The sequence below is a fragment of the Heterodontus francisci genome, chromosome 14 (assembly GCF_036365525.1).
Source record: "Heterodontus francisci isolate sHetFra1 chromosome 14, sHetFra1.hap1, whole genome shotgun sequence".
NCBI classification, from domain to species: domain Eukaryota; kingdom Metazoa; phylum Chordata; class Chondrichthyes; order Heterodontiformes; family Heterodontidae; genus Heterodontus; species Heterodontus francisci.
The window spans coordinates 85,265,087-85,277,874 of NC_090384.1; the positions used below are offsets into that span (position 1 = coordinate 85,265,087).

The 12,788-nt window shown below is 43.8% G+C and overlaps 1 protein-coding gene across 6 annotated transcripts in view; it reads right to left on the reverse strand.

Moving 5' to 3' along the window:
- Window positions 1-12,788, reverse strand: part of ano3 (anoctamin 3) — a 628,446-nt gene that overhangs the window by 37,118 nt on the left and 578,540 nt on the right. For all 6 annotated transcript variants that reach the window (XM_068046492.1, XM_068046489.1, XM_068046490.1 and 3 more), the window contains 2 exons: window positions 8,225-8,372; window positions 3,298-3,378 (listed from right to left, as the gene is read on the reverse strand). In XM_068046492.1, coding sequence (XP_067902593.1) covers window positions 3,298-3,378; window positions 8,225-8,372 — 229 coding nt within the window. The remainder of the gene's footprint in view (window positions 1-3,297; window positions 3,379-8,224; window positions 8,373-12,788) is intronic.

The window sequence follows — 12,788 nt, forward strand, 5'->3', positions numbered from 1 at the left end:
GGGCAACTTTCTTCCAGGGCAATGGTGGCAATGTCACCTCACTGCTAACTGTAAAATCCAGGGATGATGTCTCATTTACGCTGGTCACCCAAAGTCCCAAGTGAAACAGCATCAGTAGGTTCTGAAGTGATGGATTTAACATTTCCTGTGCCAAACACTCAAATTTCCCATTCTAACTTGTAAATAACATTTTTATGGTATTGGGCGACTGTGTATTGGAGTACTGGTGCACAGGACTTTACTGAGCTCCTATTTTCAGCCACATTTCATGGGGAACTAACAAATAGTGTTTCATCGTATGGGAAAAGTTGTATGGGATACATCCACTGAGCTGGGGAGATGAAAGACTTGCCCTTACAGAAGTTCACGGGTGCTAAGTTACAGTAATTCTAACCCATTCTAATTGAATCATACCATCTTCAAAATATCAACACTCCATGCATTTTACTTAGTAGCTCTTGATGATTCTGAGTCACAAAATCACATCAGTCAGACAGAAATTTTCTGCGACAGCAAACTGTTGCCAAAAATATTGGCCCAATGTATGCAATTATGGGCTGCTTTCCAGCTTTCTTTAATAAACATCAATATTTCTGTAATTTCCCCAGTTAATCTTAATTGTGTCGCTCTCGATCCATGTAACTAATAATGAAATCTAATTTCATGTACATTTGACTTGCATTAGTTACTCTCGATACCCTTTCCTTCACATTCTTATCCTTTCTATGGCTATCACTGCTTTATCCTGTGAATGTAATTGTTGTACAAATATAAATGTTAGCTGCTCCCTCCTTCTTAATTTCTCCAGAAGCCTGCAATACCTTTGTTTTCCTGACTGAAAATGGTGACGTGGAAGGACAAATTTTCCACTTTGCCGCTCTTTTAGCACACACCAGGTGCATATGCCAAAAACTTCCTTTTAATGGATGGTAAATCATTGGCTGCATGATGAATGTTCCAGCACATGCTCCCACTGGGTACCAAACTGGGAAATCTCCAACCAGTTGTACTAAAAACAGCGAAAGAGAAGTTTGGAAAAATAAAGCACATAATGGGCTAAATTTCATTCTCCAGCTGCCAGAAGCGGCGGCGAATGAAAAAAGTGACAACCCGCACATGCGGGCCGCCATGCTGCCACGATATACTGGGTGGCGGATCAAGATAATATGCTGGTCAGGCTGCACCCCTCCCCCCCCCAATCACGTGGTGGGGTCGGGCTCTGCGACACCAGCAATGTACCCCCTCCTCACTACTGTATACCGCAATAAAAAGTATCACCTCTCTCCCCCCCATCCCCAATAACACAGATAATAGTTGCCATCCCACTCCCAAAAGATTTACATACAGGACTTGACCTACCCCCTCCGCCAAACTGTTCAAAGTGCAGAGGTCACCCCTTCGCCCCCTTCCCCACACTATTAATGCACATTTGACCCTCCCCTCCCCCCACACCACACTGAAAATCCTAAGTACTCCTCTTCCCCACCTCAGTAGCACCAGCTTTCCCTAGATGGAAAAGTAAAGGTGCATGAGTGCTGGCCACCGCTCGGAAGAGCCCGGGCAGCAGACAAGATCACTGACAATTTTATTTAAATGTATTCATTTTCTTAATTTACATATTCATAGCCGGGTCCCGTCACCCAGCAGTGGGGGAGCTGCCATGGAGCCTCGCCGGGAAGATCGGGCCCGACACTCCCAGCATCGGGCTCCACGGCGGGCCGCTACCGTTACAAACTTCTGGCCACCCCCGTCACTGACACCAATGTCAAAATCCAGCCCAATAAATGTAAGGAACTACCTTTACTCTAAAATTCTTTACTGTGGACTTTTTTCATCTCCCTGACTTAACTGCAATTTTGGATGAAGAGAAATGAATGAGGTTCAAAATTGCAAACTAGCACCAACAGTGGGAAAAGTGTTTGCCTTCCAAACAGCAATTGATAGGTTTAAGCTTCATATGTAGGAGTGCTCTAATTTGCCAGTCTTAATTCTGAAGTGTTATTATTGGCCCAGAATTTGCAGTTGTAATGATGGTGAAATTGTCAGTGTTTGCCATCATTACTGTGTTAAAGTGACAGCAACTTCTGGCAATCGTATATGAATAGTAAAGCAAGGAAATCTGAAGTTGCTGTCAGTGATACCCTGCTCTTACACAAGGTCTGCTGTTGCAGTCTTTGCAGGACCAATAAACGTAGAATCAGTGAATTGGTATAAACTTTGACTTTTTATGCACTATTCTTGTTGTAAAAAACAATTATTATTTAAGCCTTGTTCATTGAGGCGTAACTGAGTTTTCAATGGTGTACTAAGCCATAATTACTGCTGAACAACCACTTTGGCATGAAAAATCTGTTTTTTTTAAGTGTAGAATCTTGTTCCTTCTGAAAAACATTCAAAAATTGTATGATCTTTGAAACAATAATTTTTTTTAAAGTTTATAATATTTCAGATTCTTCCTTAATCTCATGTGCATGTCCTAAACCTTATTTTGCTTTCTGTACATTGTTTAAAATGTGAATTATATTCTGTGCTTTCTACTTCCTGCTTTGCTACCTGTGAGAATACCTCAATCCAGTTGGCTGATCAGCCTGACAGCCCTGTTGCTGGATGCCTCAATTCCCCTATAAATGATGCCAAAGTGATGTTTGTACAGCTTCCTAAATCTTTGTGGGCAGCTTTTTTTTTCCAGGTGAGCAGTCAGCACTTCCCCTTCATCACTGCTCACAAAATCTTGGCCATTATGTTAAAGGTTCCAAATCTGATGGTGAGGCAGGCAGCAGAAATTAATTTGTCTCATCTTGCTGCATGTAAGTCCAAGATGAGCTCTCAGCCTAACACACTCCATTTCTGTACAACTGTTCTGTATGGATCTTCCCATCATCGGCAAAGTCAGGGACAGCATCACAGCCGTGTGATTGCATCTTCAAGTGTCCTGAGTGGATCCAATCCCCAAACCAAACCTTTGCATGGGGCCCCAGCAAGGTAAATGCCAGCCCTGAGTATGTGTCTTGCTGATTAACCAGGAAGAACTCATTAACAGTTTTTCAAGAGCCATGTATAGTCTCCTTCAGACAATCTCATGCTCATAATCTTTGATGGCAGGGAGACCAGCAAAGCTGAGATGCTGAGGAAAGGTAAATAAGTGAGGAATTGTTGGACTATACTTCAGTAGTTTGTTACTGATTACTTGTTGGATGCCACTTGGTTGTTTTCTGTCAAACCATTTATTTTTCAGAAGTTTGCAGTGCACAGAAGAGGAAAAACGTAATCTATTTTGTTTGTCAGAATTATATTCACCTGCACAAGCCTGTATCTTCTGTGCCAAGCTCACTCATATTGAAATAGGACAAACTGCCATTTACATAGCCTTTCAAGCATCTGCAAGAAAATTTGAACAGTCACTTATCTGTGGAAAATAACAATAATCATGCCACACATTAGCCCGCACATGTCCTAAATGCACTCAGTTCATAGGCTTTAAATCCTAAAAAGATTTACTCAGTTTCCATTGCACTTCTCAATTACCTGGTCAGATTGATAAACAGGATTGGAGTACAAATCCTTTTGCGATCTTAGCCCTCAAAGGGTTTATACTAAACTATTAGGTTTTACCAACACATGTTATCCTGATCCATGTCTTTCCTTTTTAAATTGGTGTGGAATATCCCTGCTCAGTCCATTAGTTTCTATTATATAAATTTAGCTTGGCCGTGACACATTTGTAGAACTGGGATTACTTCAGCCTGATAGTAGTGCCAGCATTTGTGCTTTGCTAACCATATAGAATTTCTGACTATTGAGCAGGGTGAGGATCACATTAATTTCAAGAAAAGGTATGCAAAATGTTCATTTTCTTGAAAAAAGAGTACAGTCTACATTTTTGAAGAAAATAAAAATGCTAATGAAATTATGAAGGTGACAGACTGGAGTACAGCAGAATAGAATTATTTTTGTACTATTTTTTTCATCAGGCCAGGTGTTAAAACCTATTACTGTAATAACTGTACTACCTCTGGCTGGTCAACAGAAGTGCTGTGTGGTTGTTAACTAACTTGGCCACCTTCAGAAAGCATTAACAGTTCAGGGCTGATGAGTGCTTGCTGGAAGGTAGAGGCTTGATAGAGAAGATGCCATCAAAAGGCATCACCAAACGTTGCTTGAAAGTACCATGGCTGGTCGAGACCTGAAATGCATAACTAGACTAGGCATGCAGCAGGTGGTGAGGCAATCAGCACAAGGCAACAGCTAACTTAATCTTATCCTCAACAATCTACCTATTACAGAGACTTCTTTCTATGAGACCATTGGTAGGAGTCACCACTGCATCGCACTTGGGAAGGCAACATCTTGTCTTTACAATCAGAGCATCCTCCATCATGCACAGTAGCACTAAATGGGATAGAACTAGCAGCTCACTATTCCTGAGGTGCTGTAGACTATCAGCTGTGACAGAATTGAATACTTCTACGATCACAGCCCAGAACATCCCTCACGAGAGAAGTTCCAACCACTTCAACAACAACAACTGGCATTTATATATTGTCTTTAACATAATAAAATGTCACAAGGCACTTGGTTGTCAATGGCATCATTATTACCGAGTGACTATACCCCACCAGTGATTAGATGCTTAAATAGACAAGACAAATCAATAAAGTGACTCCAGAACTGGATTGAAACATGTGGAGATATGGCTCACCTGCTGATTATTCAAAGCATTTCCATCATCCACAAAGCTCAAGGCAGGAGTGTGATGGAATCCTCATCATTCATCTGGATGGGTGCAGTTATAACAACATTCATGAAGCACCTCACCAACAGACGCAGCACTTCGCTTGCTTAATCTTCCTCGATATCCATGCACTCCACACACTATGACTTACAAGTATGACCTACAGGATGCACTGCAGCATCTCACTGAGCTTACCTCAAGAGCACCTCCTCAACCTTTACCACCAATAAAGTCAAGAGCAGCAATACCATAGGAAAACTATCACCTCCAAATTTGCCCCTATGACATGCAACTTCCCAAATTGAACAAATACAGCCTGCTTTCATTACCAATGGGTTAAAATTCTGGAATTACCTATCCAACACCATCATGGGTGCATCATCACCACAAGGACTGCAGTGGTTCATGTAATAGGCTCCCGCCCCCAGCATAGGACAATTAGGGATGGGCAATAAATGCAATTTTGTTAGTACAGCCCGCAACCTGAGAACAAATATAAAAGAAAAAAAACACAACTGGAAAGGGGTTCCAGTATGGGTGATTGAGGTCAAGACACTGGAATCATTTAAGAACAGCTGCACATTCTAATGGGGAAATGGTGAAGAGGAATGAGATTAAATGGACTGTAGAGAATTTTAAAATTAAACACATCTTTCGATCTTATACCCAAGAGACAGAAAACACTTCCACTGAATCACTGTGGATCCATAAGGTGGAAGCTATCCCATTGTATCTACCTCTATTTCAAACATGTCCATCACATTTTAGGTCACAAATGCAACATTCTGTAGAAGAGAAAACCACGGATTAGCTTCTTGCATCAGAGAAACATTTACAGAAGAGAGAATGCCCTCTCATTGACCTTGGAAAATCCTTATTTACAGCAATGAAGACTTTGTGGGCTTTCAAGAGATATGCTTATAATGCTTCTGGCTTCATAAAACACGATGGGCTGAATTTTACCAGCCCTCTGATGTCGTGGCGGGGAGGCCCAGAAAATACTTCCAGGAGAGGCCCGCCACGACCCCCGACGGCGAGAAGGCCTCGCCGCATTTTAACGGTGGCGGCAAAGCCTCGGTGCGGCCCCGCCTTCATTTTAATATTAAAATAAATTACAATACATGTAAATGAACTTACCTGGACCCGGAAGCCGTCCCACACCGATATTAGGGCGTACCTTCGGTTCTCCGTTCAGAGATCGGGGGCGAGACACTGGTGGGAAGTGGGGATGGATGAAAATCTTAGGGTGGGGGCGAGGAGAACTATTCTTATTGGTTATGGGGATGGTGGGAAGGGGTTGAGGGTCAAAGGTGAAGTTTTGGGGAGAAGGTTCGTAATAGCAAAAAGTATTTTTTTGGGGGATAGGTCAATTTCTTTATTGAGTACTTCGGGGGAAGGTGTGGAAGAGGGGATTCAAAGTTAATTTAAAATTTTACTGACATTTTTATGGGGGCAGGGCCTTTAAAAAATTAAATTTAACTGAAGGGATTGAAGCCCTTTAAAAATGGCACAGGCCCCTGCGCGGTGGCTCCGGACGCCATTGCCGGGGATGGTGTGGCTGCCCCCCCTACATCATCGTGGGCGGCTGTTCCGCCTACTCCATTTAAATGAGCCCCCATGCATAATATAGAGGGGGCTCAGTGGCGGGTGGACTGCCAGCTTCAAAAAGTAAAATTCAGGCACATGTCTTCCAACTTACCCTGGGAATCTCCAAGGTGGATCAACTAGTTTTTACAATTTAAAAAAATCTATGTTATAGATCTATTATTTGTTCTCCTTACCAGATGTTGCTCTGTGGGTATTTTTCATGGTTACATGAGTAAAATATATGAGGAACTATTGTTCTCTCTCACCCTGGTCATTATGCCTGGTACTGTCCTCATCTCTGCTTCCTTAAGTCCATGGGATGCCAACTTGAAAGAATACGGTGGACAACTGGTTTAGCCATTCGCCACCAGATCTAGCTGGACCACTTAAAACACCATCGTGTCCTGCTCCCGTCTGCTAAACCTGCTCACTACTCCAGGATCATCCTGGAATGCAAAGATAACCCCTGACTTCATTTCTCTACTGCAAACCATCTTCTGAAACCTCCGTCCCCTTCACCCTCACCTCCAACAGTAAGTGTGAAGAGCTCATGGACTTCTTTGTCACTAAGATCGACACCATTCAATCAGCTGCCTCTGCCACCTCCTTCCCTTCCACCAGCCCACCTGTCCAAACCTCCTCTAATGCACCCCCCCGCCCTAGCCCTGAACCTGCACCTTCCTCTCCTATCTCCCTACATGTCCTCTCTGATCTAATTTTGTCAATGAGATTCACCTCCTTCTCCCTTGATCCTATTCCCACTAAACTGCTGATCACCCAACTTCCCCTCCTGGTTCCTACGTTTGCTGATATTGTTAATGGTTCTCTTTCTTTTCAAGTGTTGTCCATCTGTGCCGTCATCACCCCTCTCCTCAAAAAAACCTTGACTTCACTGTCCTTGCAAACTACTGTCCCGTCTCCAACCTCCCTTTCCCTCCAGCTCTGTCTCGCTTTCCTCCTTTAGGACATTCCTTAAAATCTACCTCTTTGACCAAGCTTTTGGTCATCTTACCTAATACCTTCTCAGTGGCTCGGTGTCATTTTTTTTTATTTTAGAGAGACAGCACTGAAACAGGCCCTTTGGCCCACCGAGTCAGTGCTGACCAACAACCACCCATTTATACTAATCCTACATTAATCCCATATTCCCTACCACATCCCCACCATTCTCCTACCACCTACCTACACTAGGGGCAATTTACAATGGATAATTTACCTATCAATCTGCAAGTCTTTGGCTGTGGGAGGAAACCAGAGCACCCGGCAGAAACCCACGCGGTCACAGGGAGAATTTACAAACTCTGCACAGGCAGTACCCAGAACTGAACCTGGGCTGCTGGAGCTGTGAGGGTGCAGTGCTAACCACTGCGCCACTGTGCCACCCAGTGGTGCTCTAATGCTCCTCTGAAGTGCGGTGGGACACTTTATTACATTAGAGGTGCTATATAAATATAAGTTGCTGTTGTTGTTGATCAAAATTCACAACAGCCCAGTAACTCCCATCTGTGTGAATGCTGTTACAGTCATTGCATTTTTAATATCAGTATTCCAATGGCTACCTGTCTTTACCATGTTGATGTCTCCACTAAGACAATCAAAACATTTAGAGATTACTGTATTGCTAAGATGCTTAATTGCACCGTATTATAGATCTCCAGAATTAATTTTAGAAGTGCAACACAGGAGAGCAAAAGAGTCCCAACTGAATCAGCTAGAGGTGATTTATGCTGAATTATTTTTGTTGAGCTCCCAAATGCAAAGCATGGATAGCTCCTGTTGGCTACTATTTGTAAGGAAGTTATCCCCTTTTTAATAAACTAACTAGGAATCCTTCGAGAACACATACAATACAATGGCAGGTCGTTTAGATTTGGATATGTATAGAAGTACAGGGAAGTGCAGTACTTTTCCTGTGTGTATCCCTGGTCTGCACAAGGGCCGTATTTGAACGCGTAGACAAAGCGAGGGATGTAGTCCGAGGTTATGGCAATCACAAAAGCATTGGTGATCACAGCAAGAATGCCGATCCCTTCAAGGATTCCATACCAGATTCCTAGCAAAGAAAGAAAACAAATCACTCTTTATAATATTATTTCTAACGTCTGCTAGGTGATATTGCAGTGAGAGAATAATGCATAAAACTTGATACAACAAACAGCAACAGAAGCTGTGACATGGTGAATTTCAAATAAACTCACATGGCTCACTTGAAAACAATATCAATTTCATTTCTTTTTGACAACTATCATTCGACCCTTCCATAACTTGAGCTGTCATCTTTATAAAAGAACATTTAGTCCACACCTTTTGTTGTGTTCTGTACATCCAGTACAAGATGATGTTATCAAATCTTTTAAAACCAACAAATGAACTGCTGCTATACTTACCTTTAACCAGTGTGTCATGTGCAGAGGCTTTGGTGAGATCAATGAAAGCAACGTGGAGGGGCATCTGTTCACGGCATTTCTCCTGTAGCTGGCGAAGGGAGAACAGCATGTCAATGGTGGATCTCTCTGCTCGAAAGCCACACTGTGCCTCAGGGTAGACACGCTCAGCCAGCTTCTGGAGCCTGTTTAAAGCGACACGAGCGAAGACTTTCCCCACAATGCTGAGCAGGGAGATTCCACGGTAGTTGTTGCAGTCACCACAGTCACCCTTGTTCTTATAGAGGGTGATGATATTGGCATCGCGCATGTCCTGTGGTACTGTTCCCTCATCCCAGCACAGGCAAAGCAGTTATTGAACTACAGCCGTGAACAACAGATGCCCCTCTACGTTGCTTTCATTGATCTCACCAAAGCCTTTGACCTCGTCAGCAGACGTGGTCTCTTCAGACTACTAGAAAAGATTGGATGCCCACCAAAGCTACTAAGTATCATCACCTCATTTCATGACAATATGAAAGGCACAATTCAGCATAGCGGCACCTCATCAGACCCCTTTCCAATCCTGAGTGGCGTGAAACAGGGCTGTGTTGTCGCACCTACACTGTTTGGGATCTTCTTCTCCCTGCTGCTCTCACATGCATTCAAGTTCTCAGAAGAAGGAATTTTCCTCCACACAAGATCAGGTGGCAGGTTGTTCAATCTTGCCTGTCTAAAAGCGAAGACCAAAGTACGGAAAGTCCTCATCAGGGAACTCCTCTTTGCTGACGATGCTGCATTAACATCTCACACTGAAGAGTGTCTGCAGAGACTCATGGACAGGTTTGCAGCTGCCTGCAATGAATTTGGCCTAACCATCAGCCTCAAGAAAACGAACATCATGGGACAGGACGGCAGAAATGCCCCATCTATCAATATTGGCGACCACACTCTGGAAGTGGTTCAAGAGTTCACCTACCTAGGCTCAACTATCACCAGTAACCTGTCTCTCGATGCAGAATTAAACAAGCGCATGGGAAAAGCTTCCTCTGCTATGTCCAGACTGGCCAAGAGAGTGTGGGAAAATGGTGCACTGACGCAGAACACAAAAGTCCAAGCGTATCAAGCCTGTGTCCTCAGTACCTTGCTCTACGGCAGCGAGGCCTGGACAACGTATGTCAGCCAAGAGTGACATCTCAATTCATTCCATCTTCGCTGCCTCTGGAAAATCCTTGGCATCAGGTGGCAGGACCGTATCTCCAACACAGAAGTCCTCGAGGCAGTCAACATCCCCAGCATATACACCCTACTGAGCCAGCGGCGCCTGAGATGGCTTGGCCATGTGAGCTGCATGGAAGATGGCAGGATCCCCAAGGACACATTGTACAGCGAGCTCTTCACTGGTACCAGACCCACCGGCCATCCATGGCTCCGCTTTAAAGACGTCTGCAAACGCGACATGAAGTCCTGTGACATTGATCACAAGTCGTGGGAGTCAGTTGCCAGCGATCGCCAGAGCTGGCGGGCAACCATAAAGGCGGGGCTAAAGTGTGGCGAGTCGAAGACACTGAGCAGCTGGCAGGAAAAAAGACAGAAGCGCAAGGAGAGAGCCAACTGTGTAACAGCCCCGACAACCAATTTTATCTGCAGCACCTGTGGAAGAGTCTGTCACTCTAGAATTGGCCTTGATAGCCACTCCAGGTGCTGCTGCACAAACCACTGACCACCTCCAGGTGCTTACCCATTGTTTCTTGAGATAAGGAGGCCAAAGAAGAAGAAGAAGTGTGCAGAGACTCTGCTACTTAAACAGATCAAGGCTTTAAGTAAGCTTTTAGAAAGTTGATGGAAAACTGTTTGGCTGTCGGGTATTACGATTGATGTGTCAGAGCATGCAATGCCATAAAAACACACCACCTGTTGGTTGAGCTACACACTGCAGTTACAATTACAGCAGACAAATCTGCATTTGTTTATTCACAAATGTAACCAACAGAAGTTCCATCTTTATTTAATAAGGCTACTTGGCCCTTCAAAAGCTCAATATTTGTATAAAAAAGGTCCAGGCTAGATGCCTCCTCAAGTCTCTTTTTTTTTTGACTGAAATTCAGTTTGGTTTAGAAGTGTAACTTATTTTGATGCATCTCACTCTTAAAGGTTCATGATCTGACTCATAGGGCTTGATTTTGAGCTGGAGGCAGGGCTCCAGGAGCAGAGCCGAAAAGGCCGGGGGAATCCTGCCTCTGCCTTTTCATGTCTCCCTCCCCCCACCCCACTGCCCTGGGGTGACCCTCCGGTCTTCTTAAATCAAAGTTTCAAGGGGCAGGATCCCCATCTCTTTAAAGACGGGGATCCCACCTCCATGGCCCTCAATTGGTCACTTAAGGGCCTTGATTGTCCTGGGGTGGGCGGGCCGTTTCGCGCCGCAGCCTCGCATAAATTGGCAGCGGAGGCGGGAGCGGGTCAGGAAGGGCCCCCTGAGCCTCTAACTCCATTTTACGCCCTCCCCCCCCACATCACCATCCACTCTTTGGCGGGTCGTAAAAGTCTGGCCATTGTTTCTATAATGGGGCACTCAAATGTGCACATAGTTGCTCTCGTTGTGGCCTAACCAATCTTTTGAACAAAGGTATTGTTTCTTCTTTATTCTTCTACTCTTTTTTAAGCAAGCCTTTTGTGAGAAATACCTTATCAATAAATGCTGTAAGACTTTTTTAAGGCTTTATCTACTTGCACTCACATTTTCAGGAAAATATGTTTTTGAACTCTTAGGTCTCTGTTTATTCACAACCGAGTATACTGAGTGTATACTCCCTGTTCCCATTCATCCTTCCAAAATGGAATAAATAAAGAACAGACAGTGCCTTTTACATGCCCAGGACAGCCAAAGTGCTTCACAGCCAATTAAGTTCTTTATTTTTAACCTCATAGTACCATATTAAATTGCAACTATCATCTGTGGAGATGAGAAATGATAAAGGTAAGAAGTCACTCGTGAGAGTAGTGTACAGGCCCCCTAACAGTAATCACACTGTAGGACAGAGTATAAAGGAAGAAATAATGGGAGCTTGTCAGAAAGGTACAGCGATAATCATGGGGGATTTTAATCTACATATAGACTGGAAGAATCAGATGGGCAAGAGGTGACTTGATTGAAACATATAAGATCCTGAGGGGTCTTGACAGGGTGAATGTGGAAAGGATGTTTCTTCTTGTTAGAGAATCTAGAACTAGGAGTCACTGTTTAAAAATAAGGGGTCACGCATTTAAGACAGAGATGAGGAGAAACTTTTTCTCTCAGAAGGTCGTGAGTCTTTGGAACTCTCTTCCTCAAAAGGCGGTGGAAGCAGAGTCTTTGAATATTTTTAAGGCAGAGGTAGATAGATTCCTGATAAGCAAGGGGGTGAAAGATTATCGGGGGTAGATGGGAATGTGGAGTTGAGGTTACAATCAGATCAGCCATGATCTTATTGAATGGCGCAGCAGGCTCGAGGGGTCGAGTGGCCTATTCCTGCTCCTAATTCATATGTTTGTGTGTTTTCCCACTGCACCATGCTGCTTGTTTTTCTGAGGTTCTTTGCAGTTCTACTCACTATTTACCAAATCCCATTCTTTTACGTCATCAGGAAATTTTGAGTTTGCTTTCCTATAGACAAGTCCAAAACAGTTAAATATACTGAAAACAAAAGTGGATTGCGTATTACCAATGCCTCTCTAATCTGAGCAACACCTACTTACCCTAACTTTTTGTTTCTTCCCCATCAAACAACTTTTCATCCCTGTTGCTACATTTCCTCATACCAGATGCCAGAATTTTTCGATCATGTCTCTTGTGAGACATCTGGTCAAACACCTTCTAAAAGTCCATATTCACGACATTCTCTTACCTATACAATCAGTCATTTCATCAATAAAAGTCTACACAGTGGTGCAGTGGTTAGCACCGCAGCCTCACAGCTCCAGCAACCCGGGTTCAATTCTGGGTACTGCCTGTGTGGAGTTTGCAAGTTCTCCCTGTGTCTGCGTGGGTTTCCTCTGGGTGCTCTGGTTTCCTCCCACATGCCAAAGACTTGCAGGTTGATAGGTAAATTGGCCATGATAAATTGTCC